This window comes from Diadema setosum, chromosome 9 (genome assembly GCF_964275005.1).
Source record: "Diadema setosum chromosome 9, eeDiaSeto1, whole genome shotgun sequence".
Classification (NCBI taxonomy): Eukaryota; Metazoa; Echinodermata; class Echinoidea; order Diadematoida; family Diadematidae; genus Diadema; species Diadema setosum.
The window spans coordinates 21,306,161-21,325,668 of record NC_092693.1 but is presented as its reverse complement, the minus strand read 5'-3'; the positions used below and the strand labels follow the sequence as shown (position 1 = coordinate 21,325,668).

Below are 19,508 nucleotides of genomic sequence, written 5' to 3'. Positions count from 1 at the left end.
CACATATTGTCAAAAAAAAGAGGCCAATTTCACAAAGAACCTGCTTATTATCACCAAGACTATGTACAGAACATGAAAATTTTTACGGCATATCTCATCGCTTTAAGACACAATATCGTCTACTTCCTTTCATGGTTTCCATGGTCCTATTTTAAATTGACGGTAGACGTATGCGCGTGCCTGGATTCTAGGCGGCTCACATTCTTGTTTTTCCAAAGGGATCGCGGTGATTTATGCCAAACTCTTATCAGTAAAAAGCATCTCCCTGCCTCCTGGAATCACCTGAAAGCATCCACATGCACCCAGCCAATTTGCCTCAACAATCTAACCTGCCATTGGGAAAGGGTAGACTGTGTGCATGCCGCAAAATGAAAAAAAAAATGCGTGTGAAAGAGGTAGCTGAACCTTGGCGTAATGAAATGCATCCGAACCCCCTACAAAACTTATGAAGTATAATGGTGTGTGGAGTCACTCCATCGAAATCAGCTTACGGCTATTAGAGTACAAACCATGATAGAAGCGGCAGGAATACCCTGGTAGTCAAGCAAATAGATCATTTAAAGGAAGGCAGCACAAAATGCATGTAGGCAAATCTGAACTGGAAGTATTGTATTTGGAGCAAGAGATAACTGCCCACAGTACACTAAAGTGTGTTATTACCTCTGCCACAGAGGTTGTATGTTTTGTCGGCGTCAGATTGTTTGTTTGTCTGTTCGCAAAATAACTCCAAAAGTTGTGAAGTGATGTGGATGAAACTTACAAGATAGGTTGATAATAACCCAAGATACAGATGATTGAATTTTGGTAGTGATCCAGGAATTTTTAAAGGATTTTTCATCTTTTGGCATACAAGTATAGGGTCAATGAACTTGGAAGTTATGGCTTCACATATTTCAGGTTTGCAGACGTGCACCAAAGCGTATATGCCCTGCTCAGGAGAGGTGCCAGGCAGCTGGAAACTAATGACATAAACAAAAGGCTATCATGTCATGAAATGAATGAATACTAAAACAAATGAATTAACACACAGAACTAAAACACATTATAGGAACATAAAAGAATAGACTATATGTATAATATGATCATACAGATTAATTCCAGATGCATTCCCTAGAGCTTTTAATTACTGAAATACTAAAACAGCTTATATGCTTCCAGAACACTTACAAAGATCTCCATCTACTAGTATATCATGCCCTGACATTGACACATACATTTCTAGTGCATCCGTGCAACACAACAACTGCTATTAAGTACATGGTAAATAGTAAATCGATATGATACAGCAACATCAAAACAAAATGATATGAAAATTGTACACTATAAGAAATGCAAGGGCGATGGTTGCTGCAAATTGTTTTACGGTGCAGACCAATAAGTGTATCACTTTTATGACGCACTTTACAACGGAATATGGATCACAATATCCATGACAATTATTAATTTGATTAGGTGTTGTGTTACTTGAAAGTGACCTCTCCGGTGTCAGAATATAGGTACAATGCTGGCAGTTACCATTTGTCCATCCACCAAGAAAATTTGAAACTGAACACAGGTCAAGGTCGAAATATGACTTTCTGTTGCTCCCAAATGCTGACTAGATTCTTTCAGAAGCCCCATAAACTTAGAAATATCTGCTGCTACGCAATTGGTAAACTATACCGCGGGTTGTTATAAAGCTATATATCATGACGGGCCTGCATACTAATAGGGAAAAAAAAAAACAGTCAAAAAGCCAGCAGAATGTCAGCAACCGAACCTATATATGACATTTGACCCATTAAAAATGTAACATTGAGAGAAGCATCACTGTTAAAAACAACAGGAGTCTAAAATCCACCAACATACATTGTATACCTGGTCACAAAATTTCAATAACACTTGTCATGAACTTTCTGCAGTATGGTGCAAAATAGCACACATCAACCAAAATGTGATGTTTGATTTCACAAAGAGAACACTTGGGGCAGCAGTACTTGGATCAAATTTTCACTGTTGTGCCAACAAAATTTTACTCTGTTTTTTTTTAATATCACAATAACTTTTAATTGGTCCGAAATTTCCCCTTTAAAGTGAAAACATGAAAGTGAAAACGGGTTTCAGAACCCGTCTTGCACCATTTCATATTTGCTTGCAATATATCGAAAGAGTCCACCAAGAAACTTACCTGGCTGATGCGATTTGCAGGGAAGATGAGTTGTTTTGGAGTATTTTGAGATCAAAAGTGCAGAATAATAAAAGTCGGACTACCAACTTTTATTGCAGAAGGATCCAAGCTAACTTGGTCTCAGGGATAACTCGGACAATTTACACGCAGTTCGTGATCACAATATTTTATACATAGGTGCATATTCATTTTGTATGCACGCCAAAGATGATGTGTACGTGGTATCAACTCGGCCCATAACTGCATAACTGCAACCAGCCAGAACGCAAAACACGCCCATAGTACAGCGCTGTATAATCCTGAGGAACAACTTGCCCCCCCCCCCCCCCCGCAGTCAAAGCAAAGGCCAAGCTGTCCCCAAGTCCGAGTTAGCCCGAGTCAATGTGAGTCTGATGCTGCAGAATGATTATCGAATATCCACACAGTGTATAAATATACAGCTGTACAGTATGTCCCCCCCCCAAAAAAAAAAAAAAAAAAAAAAACAGATTTCAGCATTGATAACTTTTAATGTGATTAAACTTTTTGAATGCTAGTGCAGGGTCTAAAAATATAACATCTTACCTATATTTTGCAGAAAACCCCATTCTGTTTGGTTAAGTGGTCACAGAGAAATGTGGATTGTTGTAAAACATGTCATGGGTCTGTTTCTCCCATGTTTAGCACTTGGATGCTCTTGGAACTGCAAATTAATGTGTGAACACAATGGACAGAACTTGGACGGAAGGGATTCCTGACGACATGCTCTACAAAAGTCCTCATTTCTCTTTGACCACTGGAGCAAATTTTATGTGGTTTTCTGTAAGATGTGGGCAATGAGTTATAGTTTCATACCCTGAAATTGTACTTCTATTGATTCACTGTCTTTAAACTTATCATTGCGAGGGTATAGTTTTAATTTTCTTTCTTTTTTTGGACATACGGTATGATTACTCAGTGGGTCTGAAAGTGCTTTTAACCCATTGAAGCGTAGTCCCGAGTACTCTTGGGCTGGGTTAAATGGGAAATTTAACGCATGTTGCAGGGCCCCCAAGAATAACAGTGTATAAACCACAGATGGGGCTACCCTGGGTAAAGAATACTGGATAGATAAATAAATAAATAAATAGATAGGAAAATTTATCTGTCTTCAATGGGTTCATCATGCTTCATTTTTGCAAGCGTTCCATTTCAAGCCCATTACATCTACATTTCTTTTTAAAATCAGAAAAGAAAAGTACAGAATTTTGTGCAAACGCTGCATTTCATGGACCTGGTCTTTTGACAGCTAGGACTTAACACAGACTTAAAATATTGACCTCTCATGACAGACTTAATGGGCTCTACAGCTGCTCAATGGACCTTGCGAGTTACCATGGACCTACTGTAGGTCCATGGAGTTACTATGGAGTCTTCACTGCAAATTCAATTTTGCCATTTGTTATAGGAAGCACACACAAAAAAATGGCTCTAACCTGCTATTGATATACCCATGTGATGTATACCTTCATATCTTTTTATCCCTTTCCTGACTCAGAAAATATTGAAACAATGACTCTGAGTTGAAGTCATGTGATGGTGGATACAAGCAAAGGGAATCAGAGACACATTTTGGTTTATATGGCATTCAAGACATCAATGTAACATTTGTACCAATGTATACCAGGGGTGTGAGAGTACTTGTAGGAAAAAGAGTGAAAAAATCTGAAATTTCTGAACAAAACATCTGAAGTGCCTTAAGCTGTAAACATTTCAATACATTTGAGTTGCGAAAAAGAGTCTGAAAAGTGTTTTTTGGGCAGAGTAAATAAAAAGTCTGGAATCAGATTAGACTCTGAACTCTCACATCTCTGGTATACATTCCACGCCTGCTCTCCTAATCCTTAGCACGGGCAGTTGTGTGGAGTCTGTAGCGAGTAGACTACCAGTTCAGCCGAGATCTTGCTATAAAACCCCAGGGAGACTTCAAAGTTGATGAAGTTGGAATTGACCGAAATCGAAGGACTGGGGGAGCCATTTGTCCCCGCCGGTATGATTCAATTTTCCAAGTATCAGGGCAATCCCTAGTTACTCCACTCAAACGGATCGTTTTACAGCACTCCTGCTATAGCGTTGTCATATGCCTCCACAACAAATGCCACAGTGTTCTGTTTCCATCTTGGAACACTGGGAAAATCACAAGACCTGAAGCTTTCCACACAGTCTCACTTCTGCCACTGATAAACAGCAGAAAAAATTCAGAAAGCCATTAAAAGGATTTTTTTTTTTTTTTTTTGGGGGGGGGAGGGGTGTTAAAAAATTACTTGCCAAGTCTGAACTTTCAATCAGAGAATCTCTTCCAATATACATGCACAAATTTCTTAAAGTGAAAACTAAGTTCTGGTAAGGGTTTGAGAACCCGTCTTGCACCATTTGACATTTGTTTGAAATATATTGAAAGAATCTACCAAGAAACTTACCTGGCTGACGCAATCTGCCAGGATGATGAGTTGTTTTGGAGCATTTTGAGATGAAAAATGAAAGTTGGTATACCAACTTTTATTCCAGAAGGATCCAGGCTAACTCAGTCTCGGGGACAACTCGGCCCTATTTCAGACAATTTACACGCAGTTTGTGATTGCCATATTTTATACATAGGGGGACGTTCATTTTGTTTTGTGCCAAAGAGGTTCTTTGATGCGCGCATTGTATCAACTCGGTCCATAACTGCTACCAGCAGAATGCAAAGTGCTCCCAGCAGAACGCAAAGCACTCCCATAGAATAACACTGTACAATCCACACAGACAACTCGGCCCCGAGCCCAAGTTAGCCTGACCCCATTCTGAGATTGCGGCTCCAGCAAACCTTTTTTGGTTAATATTTCGCATTGTCATCGTTACCCAATGAATATCTTGTTATCACAGCATTATTCCACAAATTTCTTATAGAGGGAGAGGGTTAATTGTCAAGGAGAGCCATCTGTGCAACCTTTATCACTACTACAGATACAACAAAAGAGACCCACCAATGAAACATGTACTTCGTGGAAAGGCAATTTGACATGTTGACAGAGATCAGTCACATGCCAAAGAGTGGCACATTTGCCAAAAAAAAAAAAAAAAAAAAAAGAAGAAGAAGAAGAAAGAAAGTGTGCCACTAAACTTTAATATGTAGCTGAACACATATAAACAGAGGTGTAAGAATATTACTAGTCTTTGTCAAAGACTCTCTTGATGTAACAACTGTTTGAGAAGTGAGCAGAGAGCTGATATGGGAGACATACAAAAGCCACCAGTAAGAAGCAAGCTCCAGCAAGACGACTTTTAGAGAGCTGTCCAAACTTCTGAACTTGCACCCCTGAACTACCAATTTTTGCTTCCATCACTGAGTAGTAAAAAAATTACAACAAATCTGCAAAACTCTGTTCACAGAAGTCATGCATATATACTGCACGGCACACTTGATGGCCAGTAGGTGAATTTAGCTGTCACATATTGGTCCAAGTGACCAACTGAATTATTCAGAGGTGACTTGCTCAGTATATATGATTGGTGCCAGGTTAGAATTCCTCAGACTCATGAATATCTCCTCCTGTAACCCTAAAATGCCATCAGATCAGGTTGAAGCATTGAGGTCCAGTTCCCTTCCCTCGTGAATATCAGTGCTGATAATGGCATGCGAGCCTATGAGAGAAAACTAGCTTACCATGGGGGCCCAGATGGTAAAGCATGCATGTCCACATGCAATTTGCCTCCTTCAATTCTGCATGTGCTCGATCACTGCTTGGAAGACTCTCCAGCAGTAGTCAAACAAGTCTTAGTACAACGAATGAGACTTTTAACTGCTGTGACTTTTGAACAGCGTAAAGTTAATTCATCAATTGAAACTTTTGCAAAAGATGAGTGTAAACACAATCTATTGGTGATGCAATATCTTGGCATGTTTTGCAAAAAAAATAAAAATAAATAAATAAATAAAAGCAGCATAAAATAAACTGCACAATGATAATGAAATATCTACCACTGGAAAATTTGAAACCAACAATATCTTCTCGCTACCCTTCCGTTCTGCTGACATACATCATTACTGGTTAAAAATATTCTTTAATATGAAACTAAAATTATTCAGAATTCAATTTCAGCTATATCCAAGCATGTATCTTGCACTATAGACACCTAAATCACTGCTACCATGACAACTTTGAACATCTGCCTCCAGATTCAATGAACGTGGGCTCAATTCCCGAGTCCCACTGAGCAATGTTGTGTGTAATCATACTGTCCCCTCTAGTAAGAGGCAATTAAACACTCTGTCCCTCGGATAGGACATTAAATGGAGGTCCCACTTGTGAGAGAGTCACAACTTAAGCATGCAAAAGATCCCTCTTCATTCATTCAATGAAAAGAGCAGAGTGAATAACATGGTGAAGTGGTCTCGCCCACATCAAACTGGACCCCATGGTAGACCAGCTAGTGCAGCTGAAGATGGGCTACCCAGCCATCTTCTCAGATGGAAAAAATTGAATAAACAAGCAAACAAACAAACAAACAAACAAAAGCACAAGCAACCATCATCACGATCACCATCTAACCATGATCACTTCGGTTTCCAATCCTTAATCCATCACTATCAACAACAAAAAAGAGAAGAAAATAAGAAGAATCTTGAAAGATCGCTAACTTGTGCAATCATATAGCTCAAGGACAAATTGGGTCCATACACATGGGTATATGCTTCGTACTGCCTGCCGATATGTTGGAATGTCACACCCGCGGAGAAAACATTTTCGCTGATTTCTTTCACAGGGCAATCAAAAGGCCTTGTGCATTGGCAGGGATGACGCATACGTATTCAACACACCTACTTGAGATAATCTACTGGGCTGCAGATACGGGGAAGGGGATAAATGTTATTGACAGAATATGTGAAGGCTATGCTAAGAATCTTGATCAATTCATATGGAGCATTCCCCCCCCCCCCCTTTTTTTAACACCTTTTGAAGTTTGACTGAACCAAAGTGCAACAAAACATTACAGAGCACATGCCTGTTGCAGCTTAGACCACCCTGCCACAATTGAACACAGAAAAAGGCCACTTCTCTTTCACTTCCATTCTCTTACAAGTGGATCTCAAGAGAAATAAAGATCAGAGTTCTCAAGAAGAAGAGGACGGAGATGAATCTGCAAAACTCCCACGCATTCTTCGTGAGAAGGAGAAACCCTATTGTACAAAAGCATTACCAGGGGGCCAGGAAAAGAATGGGCGACTCACTGATATACATTGTACTTCCAGATTATCATTCAACTCATTGGGCATTCAAACTACAACATTCAATTCCTCAAAACATTCTCTTTATCTGCTCTGTCTGTTCTTCATCCAGAAATCGGGTTGACAATACCTTAAAATTGCCGCAGGGGATTTCTACATGGAAATACTCCTTTCTGACTAATAGTACACTGCATTAATGTCGTAGGAAGGTTTAAGCTAGATATTTAAAGCCTTTATCTTGGTAACATCATTTTGTTTGTTGATTTTTTAAGCAGTACTAGAAACATTCTGCAGATCTAAAATTTCTGCACAGGGCTTGTCAAAAACCCTTCTACATTCATTGTGAAAGATTTTTGTCACACCATTCCTGCCAAAGCTGAGCAAAGCTGACATGAGCTGTTCCTTTCCTTCAATGCTCCTAAATCTTACTTTCAGATATAACAAAGAAAAGGGAACTCTAAATCAGACTCTTGAAATAATGGGAGGGGGGGGGGGGATAAGCTCTAGACAGATTTACCACAAACCAAAAAAAAAAACTCACATTTTTCAGTAATAATGCTCTCTGTGAGTCTCTGGTCATCAAATGTGGCAAATGAAAATATGTATTTCACTGCTTGCTTTCAAAATACATAGGATGGTATTCTGAAAATCTTCCTGAGTTTCTTCCTAAGTCAGACAGTAGTTAGTTCTGTTATCACAGTTCCATAACAACATTTTTAAAAATCACAATACTGTAACTTTGTTAGCTTCTTTTGTGTTTTTCTATAGAGACTTGAAAGTAACAGTTCTATTTATTTAACTTATAGGGGGAAAAAGAAAAATACTATATGTCAGTTGTGCGCATGTTTTTTGTTTTGTTTTGTTTTTGTTTTCGTTTTTTTGCTACTTCAAAACATGGCTTGAATATACACGACCTAATACAGAGATGCCAAGTTCAAAAAACTTTTATGAGTGAGATTTTTATGACTCGGCGTCTCGGCGCTCACGCGCATGCGCGCGCGAACGAGGAGGGTGTCCCCCTCCCATGGTAGGGAGCTTTTTTAAATTATTAGCTCTTAATGATGCGATTTGGTGCATACTAAGTGACTATTTTTTACTAATTTTGAAAGGCAAAAGGGAAATATACCTTCAATTGCAACTATCACTCTAATCCTTTGAGCTATGCTCCTTATTTTTGGCCCAAATTGCAGACTTCACCAGATGCGTGAGAAAAATGGGTGCCATGCGTGAGATCGTGAGACAGACCCTAAATGCTTGAGTCTCACGCAGAATGCGTGAGACTTGGTAGCTCTGCTAATAGGTAAAATAGTTTGGCTGGTAGACTGTTGGACAGCAAAGGAATTGAAACATAAATCGCTTACAATAGAGAGAGAAAAAAATCAATATCATTGCAGTGGAATATCACTGGATGGAGGACACTGCAATCGGGTACTGAATACACACATAGGAAACATTGGGGAAGGCAAATATCACATTCCCACAAACAGGCAGTGAGAAATGGTGAAAGAAAAAGACAGGAGAAACAAACGTATAATAATAACATTCCATTCTCTGCCACAGAGGATTACTCTCAGTGCAAAGAAAATAAAGAAATAATGCCTGGAATTGCTCTCTTTTCTTTTTCTTTTGTTTTTTTTTGTTGTTGTTGTTTACGGTTGACTGAATTAAAATCATGAGGAAGGGGAGGGCATGGTGACAAGTAAGAAAATGTTTCAATGGAGATTTGAACTTACTGGCACTGCTGGTATATAGATGAGACAGTAGATTCCAGCAAGTCTGTGGATGAGAAATGCAAATATCACAAAAACGATAACCCAGTATACTTGCTACCATATCCATAAGCACACAAAAGTTAATACTGTGAAAAAACCTACAGCTGTGTGATCAGGGCCCCATTTCATACAAACTTGATATGACAGCAACTCTAGCTGGAATGGCAATTGTCATGGTAACGACAAGAATCCAGCTTCCTGATTGGCTGTTGCTATGGGAAGATGCCATCCCAGCAAGAGTTGCTATCATATCAATTTTTATGAAATGGGGCCCAGAACAGACTCTGCAACTGGAGTTCACAAGTGGTCGGTAAACTCCAAACCCAGGACAAGGATCCCCCGCCCCCCCTGGTTTTTGCAATCCCCTTTGAGGATTTGACCAAGTTTGCATTGAAATGAAACCATAAATGCGTCAAGTGTGTAACCTGACCCCGTTGGCAACTTACCCGTTTTATTACGTGATATCAAAATGATATCATCCCCATGAAACGAGATTTATTCTGATTCAAAGGGGGGATAATTCATGACAGATAGTTTCCTGTCTGTGGATGGAGTCATCTGCGACACTTTCATCCAGTCTCGTCAACTCTCCTCCGGGATTCATGAAATTCGGTTTGGTAGTTTTGCACATCCTTTCATCATGACTTTGCTTTTGCTGAAGAAAATTCTAATTCAGGTTTATAGCAGGCACAGGACTGGTATATGGCACATCTCGCATCAACTTGCCATATTTGTCATCTTAAAAAAGATATTCTTCACACGCTTTGCCACTGCAAGCATGCAAACCAGAAGTAGCAAAAAGTAAAAAAAAAAAATAAAAAAATCATACATGAGAAAATGAATGAATCAAGTCAAAGTGCTTCTGATACTAATTTCAAAAGTTCATATTATAGAACACTCTGGAACTTTACACATTTTGAATGTTGTCATGACTCGATCTTTGCACAAACTACTTTTCAAAACACCTTTACTAGAGGTTCCCAATGCTCACTTGGAAAAATGAGTAACACCGATAAGATATACATTAATCAAATTACTCTAGCCAATCATTACAACACCATGGGAATCATTTTTATATTACTTATACCAATATACAACACCACTACTGTTTAACCTTTAGACAATACACTACCAAACCAGTCCTGCAAATTTCAAATGTTTGCACAAATGTATTACCACAGCCCTTCTCATTATTCAAGCCTTTTTTTTTAATGGAAATGCTAATCAAACAACTCTCAAACAACAAAACCACTTGCAAGAGATGAATTGAGCTCGCATGAATTATACTGTTTGTGCAGATGTCATGCTTTTTCAACACTTGACGAAGATGCTAATCAAAGGATTCATTTCCCCGCTCTGCACACATCCTTAATGTGTCTACCAGACTTCCATTTCAACGTGTCGTTAGAGATCGTTTCTCAAATGCTTGCACCCTTCCCTCAGGATTCTCCGCATCATTTAATTGGCAGGCAGCATGCACCGAACATCTGACCGAATTGGGCTGGCGAAGGGCACCCCGATTAATTGACGCACCACTTCTCTCCCATCAATCGCATCTACTAAATGTAGAGCGGCCAGTGAGATGGAGACCACTTAACAAGATGCGTTACCTAGCAACCTCCCTGTTCTGCTGGGCAAGGAGGAGGATGGTCTCGGCGTTGATGAGGATGCCCCAGCAGACGAAGCAGAGTAGCGACATGATGAGGAATCCCCGCTGGAGGACCACCCCGATGTGATGTCTGTTTGGGCTCCCATACAACTGCAGAACCAGAGAGATGGAGGGAGGGGGGAAAAATCATCATTTACAATCCGAACTCTTCTGTCATTCTCTTATGCTCTCCTTCATATCTTACTTATTAGCATTGTCATAACTCTGAGGATTAGAATGATGATACGGATACATGTTTAAAATGAGGATAATAAATCCATCTGCCGAGCAACATCCAAAGAAGCTCATGCATACAAGCTCGCGCTGAAGACCGAAATGCAAGTAGAGCAATCTACAATTGTAATTGGTCGAAGCGATCTGGAACTGAATCGGTTGATCTGCATCTTCTGTAATTGGTTGAAGCGACTGACTAAATTTGGTAATACGTATATTGTTCTGTCAGAGTGGTGCATGCATGGTTTACAGGCATTCTCCCAATTAAACATTATAATCATCATCTCAGATATCACAAAAGGCTTTTGCCTTTGCGTTGCACTGACGTGTTTAGCTTAAATTTGCTCTGCAGCTCTTCGCTCATGACTCTCATTGCTGTAAACAAAAGCATACAATTAGGCTATTTGAAAGCAGCTAGCAACACTGTAGAGAGTGCATTACCCTCACTATATCAACAATACCTCCCTTGGGAGGCACAACCGAGCCAGTGAAGCTTTCCATTAGAACTCATCCCTAGTGTCTACAAAAATTTTGTGACCATCACGACCATATTCGGAGGTTTGCGAAGGCAAGGGACTAGACTTCACAGACATTGTGCAATATCCCCTTTCCTCCCTCCACACTTGCCGGTTATCATTTAATGGGCCATCAAAGTCACAGCTCATTATCGTCTCTTTAAATACTCTCTTTATTTTATTTTTAAAAGAAAGATTGCAAATTTCCGCTAGAGTGGTTACTTCCAAACCCAAGTTCTCAGTTTTATGAGACTAAACAGCAATTTGAAAATAAACTTTATGGCAATAACTCGCACCTTCCAGTGCCAGGTGTATCTTCCAGTGCGGAAATTATTCACACATTTCATGGTCAGTGATGAAATAACAAATCAAAAACAACAAAAGTGTAGTATACTGTCTGAATGACTTTTTGTGTACCAACAGGTAAGTAAAGTGTGTCAACAATCCATGAAGTTTGATGCAAGCCGATTTCAGTTGACTCCCCCAAGCACTAAGAAAAATGATCACTCAGACATTCCCATTTTTTTTATTGCAAACAGAAATATGCATATTATGGAAATTTTGTGATTTTTTGGGGAGTAATATCAAATGTGCTGATTGAAAATTGAGCTGAATTTTGCTCAACTTGACTTTGCATATATCAAGATGTGTTCTGTCATATTGTGGTAAACACTGAAGCAATAACCGATTATCCTTGTTTTGTATCGTGAAATCACCAAAATATAATGGAATTATGAAGACTATGCTATTTTACTGAAACGATTTCCTAACATACAAAAAAAAAAGAAAAAAAAAAAGGTGTATTCCAATAAAGCAACACTGCTGATGTCTTGGTATAAACCACCTGAAGAAAGGAAGAAATATCAGTGAACATTGCATTCAATCACGCACAGCCAAATGCTGACCTGTAGAGACCTCGCAATCCAACAACTTCAAAGTTTTTGATGCACAGGCCATGTGGAAATCAGATCAGCATGTTTACTGTAGAGGAAGTCAACTCTTGTATTACTTCAAAGGAGAATCTGTCCCACACAAGGGAAAAGATCCAGAAAGAAACTTGATATAAGCATGACAGAGGAGTCTCAACAAAGTTCTGACAACATGAATATCAACAGAAACTTTCTTAGAAAGAACATTAGACAAGCTCTCAGCAGAAACTGCACATTACGGTATGTTTGCAGTCCTAGTCAAGTGGGTGTAATATCCCCATGCACTCACAAAAAAAAAAAAAAACCCTCTCCTTTTCTTATTTCATTTGTCCATCGTAAGTATATCACAAGAGTACTCTAATAAAAGAAGAAAACAAACAAGATATGACATTCTTGCTCAGGCTCGAAGCCCATTATGTGCTTTAAATGTTTGATCGGGACTCCAGGAGTGTTCCATCCCTATTAGCTCTAGGATATGCACCTCCTGTATTCTGAGAATACCATAGGGGGAAAAATGCTCTAAGAAAAAAAAAAAAAGAAGTTTCTATGCACATACACACACACACACACACACACATACATACACAAATAAGAATAGATGAAATAAAACATAAAGTACCAGGTGGTCTAAATCTTGATGCTTCGGTACGGAATCTGAGAAAGTAGGAGCTTGATCACTACCAGTACCTCAGTCAAATTTCTTTCTGGGATCAACTATGTGAAAACATTTTTCCAGGCTATTCCGGATGTGAGTTTCCCATGGAAACTGACACAAGGAAAACAGAATTGGGCTAAGGAATCAAGTTACAGGTGAGACGGCAAAGATATAGTTCACCCAAGATCAAAGGACAGGTGTTACACTTCAAGGTGATTGCAAAGCTTAATAATGTTTCCTTTTTGAATTCGTTGAGCTGTGTATAAATCCAGAAGGAAGTGTCTTAATGACTGTGTGTAAGTGTAAAGAAAAAACAAAAACAAACTAAAGGAAAATAAGATGTCTAGTGTGAATGGCCTGCCTTCCAGGCTGGAAGCTGTCTTTATTTCATCAATACTCATTATGTGTTCAATTCACATACATCTTACTTTAATAGTCTCTGACTTTCTTTTCCATCAGTCTCCAAAAGCACATGAAGTGCAGACTATGAATGAACCCCATTCCCAGTTTTCACCTGCTAGCCCCATATCAAAGTCACCTTCCTTCTCCTTCTTCAGGTCTTTGAGAAAGAGTAACACCTCCCCAATGATCAGCAAGGTACAAAGCAAATTAAAGTTGAGACATTACTGGTATGGTATACATCGGGGTTTCAGAGAGCTAAAAGGGTTATGTTTGTGTTTTCCCCCTTTTGGTCCCATTATATCAAGATCTCTGGGATCTTTTTCAAGTACTTGGGTATGCTGAATGTTGAGAAGACTCAATTTTCAATCCTAAGCATGGTATGGTCAAATGCATCAAGACTGATTCATCATCCAGCAAAACCATCACAGAATCGCTCTGAAGACGGCACTTTGAATCAGAGAATAGAAAATGAGACAAAGGGCATATTTGCTGAACTCTCCTCTTTCACATCATGTAAGCACTTATGATAGTATTGACATTACGAGCAATTTCTACCTAATGAATGAGTTCCAGTTCATTTCCGTTCAAACGTAGAGGTGTACTCAGGTGAAGGTAAGATAGCTCTCAGCACACCACAAACCAACACACCTACACGTATACTTGCCTTGAGGTAACCAAAACTGACAGTGCAGCATGTGAAAATTACAGTCATTTGCTTGCTAAATGAACCTGTATCTGATGCTTGCTAAGTTGTCTGCTTGTACAAATGTATGTGTGTGTTAAGGGGGGGGGGAGACTATTTCAAACAGCCTTGGCACTTACCAAATTTAGCCTTTTCCACAAATTAGAAAATTCACTGATGAATAGTCAAAGTGTCTATTAGTTTCCTCTGGATTTATCAGACATTTCAGGAGCCAAAGAAAGTTCCATGTACATTTGTACTTTGAATGAATGCACAGGTGTATGCCCATATATTTTGCATACAGGACTTTCCCAAAACTGCTGTAAAATGGGTATCTCATTGGCCTGGAAACTGGATGGCAACCTGGTGGCAACTTGAGTCTCCACTGGTTGCACCAGTATGTCTCCTGGAGGCTAGCAGGGCCTCCAGGGAGAATCGAACTTGTTTGATTATTATTAATTTTTTTTTTTTTTTTTTTTGGGGGGGGAAGACACTTTTTTCCCGTCTCCAGCTGTTTTAGATAAGATGTCACCCCTGGCAACATACTAGCAACAATGTGGAGACATCGTGGAGATGTCTCTGCAACTGAGAAGATGTCTCGGATGAGTCTCTGCAACTGCCGCAGACGTCTCTGCAACTGAGAGGACGTATCGGAGAAGTCCCAGTGACTACCGGAGACGTCACAGTGACATTTCCACCACTTCTGGGCAAATAAGTTGCCACCTTGCTTGGAGATGTCTCAGACATCTTCCTGGCGTCACCTTCTTGGTGACAGCACAAGCTATTTCTGATCTTTTGAGTCACATGAGTCACTGTGATGTCTCTTTTATCTGATTTTTTTCTCAAAAACAGGATATGTAATACAGTATGATAACACAGGCAATCACTGTAGATAGACCTACTTTTCATCCTCCCCTCACAAAAGAAAATGATGTAGACACATTTATGTGAATGATGTAATTTATATTTCAAATTCATAATCACATGATACTCATGTATGCACATATGAAGGCCTTTCAATATTTTCTCACATTTTTTACTTTTTTTTTAAGATACAAGGTCATGAAGCTCTGATGCACCTTAGCTTGTTAACCCCTTCTGCATCGGGGGACTTTGGACATTGTGTACAATGCTATAGGGTTTTCTGTGCCAAGTAGCACTCAAAGCATGCATAGGATTGATGTACCCCAACTTCAGATAAAATGCATTAGATGGGAAAAACAATGCTATCCAATGGAGATTCAATGATACTTCCTCTTCCTTCCCTCCCCCTACCTTTTGTTGTTTGTTTGTTTGTTTGTTATTGTGGTTGATCTTCTTGTTTATTGTTCACTGCATGCATCAAAACTCACTTATAAAATAACAATCAATCCTTATATCTTTTGTTTTGTATTCTGTACCGGTATTTTAATTTTGCCATTTCTATTCTGTATCAATGCACTTAGTATTGCCTGTTTAAAGTGCTATATAAATTTTATTCTTTATCATTATCATTATTAATGTAAACAACATTATCAAAACCTCTACCAAGGACAATATACACACATCAACAGACAGACAGACAGACACACACACACACATGATTTATGTGCACATTACACACACACTGCATAATAAGTGGTAACTATAGGCTGATCTGCACTGACAGAAAGATATCGATCAGTCATCAATGGTGTACACGGCTGTGGGTGCTTCTCTGCAGGTTATTCCACACTGCTAGCCCCTGTAATGGTGCGGCAATGAGAAATCATTACGAAGCCCAGGGTTACCGGAATGATAAGCCAGTTCGTAATTAGCTCATGTACACATTGGTACAAATGACCTCTCTTTTTTCTCAGTTGGTTAAGCACTTCACTCATTTTCAAAGCGGCATAATGCATCTTATAAGCTTGCCTGATGTAACAATTTATGGCATTCGTGTTTAATAAACAAAGAATGAATTTGCATTTCAGACCAGGTGACCAGAATAGTCTGTCAGTTGACATTTTAGCAGGCATCTATTTCATTGTTTTGTATTGAATGCAATAAAAACCTTTTTCTTTTGATATTGCCAAATACAAAATAGCAGAGGCTTAATGAGCACTTTGTTGCTATCAGGTTTTATGTAGATGTGTTAGCAGACATCATTTCTAAGGATTATATGAATAAGAATTACATCACAAAATTTTATCGAAGTTAGATTAAGGACTCAAACGGATGAATAACTCTGAACATTACTAGCAATACACAAATGGCATATTCCTTAAAATACGACAAAAATAACACCAACAATGGGACAATTATGACTGACGTTAGAAACAAGGTGGTGTCCTATGGGGGCTGCCTTTACCACGTTTACATCGATAATTCTTGCGTTGATCACACAGTGTGCTAGTTCAAATCTTTCACACACCTAACAAAATAGATAGGACAGAACCTGCTGAAGCATGCACAAATACACATTTGACAAGCTACATCAACAAAGATTAAGTATTAAAGGGAACGTAAACCCAAAGAGCAATGTGGGTTGAGTGAAAGCAGTGACATTAGTAAAACACATCAGTGAAAGTTTGAGGAAAATCGGGCAATCGATGCAAAAGTTATGAATTATTAAAGTTTTGGTGTTGGAACTGCTGGGTAAGGAGACTACTAGAGGTTATGACGTATGAGTGGACTACAATATAAAGAAAATATAAAGGGAATTTAATAAAAATTCATATTTCATGAAAATTACACATTCCATCAACTTGATACTGAGATATGTTAGGGGTAGCAATTATTCCCCCTGCTTTCTGAAAGCTGTTTGTCAAGTACTCTTTCATTTTGCTAGAAAAGTAAATTTTTGTGGAATTCCTTTTATATTTTCTTTATATCGTTGTCCACTCATACGTCATAACCTCTAGTAGTCTCCTCATCCAGTGGTTCCAACACCAAAACTTTAGAAATTCATAACTTTTGCATCGATCGTCCGATTTTCCTCAAACTTTCACTGATGTGTTCTACTAATGTTAATGCTTTTACTCAATCCACATTGCTCTTTGGGTTTACATTCCCTTTAAGTACTGAAAACAAGAATAAGTGTTAATGAAAGAGCATATGATTCTAGGAAGAATTCAAAGTTTATTTGATGAAAATTGGTCTTGAAATGGCTCAGATATAAAAAAAAAAAAAAAAAACATAGCGATCCTAACAAAAGGAGGGACCCACCTTTTATTTGGATTGCTTTGTTTTTCTTTGCTTTTTGATATCTCAAGCCATTTCAAAATGGATTTTCATCGAATAAACTTTGAATTCCTCTTGGAATTGTATGCTCTTTAATATTTCATAAGTGGTTCCTTATCATCATAGAAAAAGTTGAAAGCTGAATCCCCATCTCTACCAAAACTATACTACTATCCCCTTTAACATCCAAAACACTTTAATACACTCCAGCCTTTCTAACAACCTTATTAAAGGGATTGTATAGTTTTGGTTGAGACCCAATTTCAGGTTTCTGACATTTTTTGGCTAGATAATGGGAAACCTCTTATGAAATGTGAAAGAGCATATGATTCTATGAGGAATTCAACGTTTATTTGATGAAAATTGGTTTTAAAATGGCTGAGATATTCAAAAAAGAATGATTCTAATAAAGTGTGGGACCCATACTTTAGTTTACGATCGCTTTGTTTTTCCTTGTTTTTGGATGTTTCAGTCATTTCAAACCCGATTTTCATCAAATTAACTTTGGTTTCCTCTTAAAATGGTATGCTCTGTACTATATCATAAGTGTTTTCTTGGTATCTCGCAAAAAGTTAAAAGCCCAATTCTCATCTCCACCAATACTGTACCATCCCTTTAATGACTCTGCAATCAGGGTACATCATCATTCTTGCCTACAATTTCTCTCTTGGGATAGTCATTAAAATGACATTTACAGATCCTTCTGGATCCACAGGATGATGGACAAGCAATGCAGACTCCACTTAACCCGTTGTGGATGGACTGATTTTGCATTTCCCATAGGCACCCGCCCGAGCATACTCCGTACTCGTCCTCAAAGGGTTAAAGGACAAGTTCACCTTCATATACATCTCAGTTGAGGGAATGCATCAATATCAATAGAACATGATCAGTGAAAATTTAAGGAAAACCGGACAATCCATTCAAAAGTTATGATTTTGGAAATTTCACGGCCACCATCGCTATTATGACAAGACACTACTACAGCTTGTGACATTACATGTGTAGAAAGCTATAAAGTAAACTTAAAGAAAATTCAACATATTTTCACTTTTCTAACACAATGAAATAGCACTTGACTTGCCTCTTTCAGAAGGCAGGGGGATAACATTACCCTTAAAGGACAAGTCCACCTTCATATACATAAGGATTGAGAGAATGCAGCAATATCGGTGAAAGAACATATCGGTGAAAGTTTGAGGAAAATCGGACAATCTGTTCAAAAGTTATGAATTGCTGAAGTTTTAGTACTGCCATCGCTGCATGAGAAGATTACTTCAGCTTGTGATGTTACATGCGTAGAACAATATAAAGAAAATATGATGAAAATTCAACATATTTTCACTTTTCTCACATATAATAAGAGAGCATTTGACTTGCCTCTTTCAGAAGGCAGGTGGAAAATTATTGCCCTAACATATACCAGAAGTGAGCCATTAAGGGAACGTGTACTTTTATCCACAATTAAATTCTGTGGAATTATCTTTACATTTTCCTTATATCGTTCTACACATGTGACATCATACACTGTAGTAGTCTTCTCATCCAGTAGTGACTGTGCAGAAACTTTAAAAATTCATAACTTTTGAACAGATTGTCAGATTTTCCTCAAACATTTCCTGATGTGTTCTTGTAATATTGCTACATTTAGTCAATCCTTTAATAAGTCAAGTTGCAGGAATGTGTACTCTTTTTAAAAAAATAAATTCTGGAAATTTTCTTCATATTTTCCTTATCTTGTTCTGTGCATGTGACATCAGAAACTGTAATAGTCTCATCTTCCAGCAGTGACTGTGCAGAAACTTAAAAAAAAAAATCATAACTTTTGCACAAATTTTCAGATTTTCATCAAACTTTAACTGATGTGTTCTACTAATATTGCTGCAGTCACTCAATCCACATATTGCATATGACAGTGAACTTGTCCTTCGCTCGTAAATAGACAACACTGCTTGACAGAAACGGGAGCTTAAAAAAATATAAAAATCTCCAAATATGGCTACATGATTCAATCTTCTTCATGCTCTAATTTCATGCCCTTCACAATTTCTTCAGTTGTACTTTGGCTCAGCTAAA

General features: G+C 38.4%; 1 protein-coding gene across 1 annotated transcript in view; it reads right to left on the bottom strand.

Moving 5' to 3' along the window:
* The window catches only part of LOC140233140 (multidrug and toxin extrusion protein 1-like), a 101,019-nt gene that overhangs the window by 22,429 nt on the left and 59,082 nt on the right, over positions 1 to 19,508 (bottom strand). The window contains exons 5-6 of the mRNA XM_072313256.1: positions 10,777 to 10,925; positions 9,128 to 9,170 (exon numbers count right to left, since the gene is read on the bottom strand). Coding sequence (XP_072169357.1) covers positions 9,128 to 9,170; positions 10,777 to 10,925 — 192 coding nt within the window. The remainder of the gene's footprint in view (positions 1 to 9,127; positions 9,171 to 10,776; positions 10,926 to 19,508) is intronic.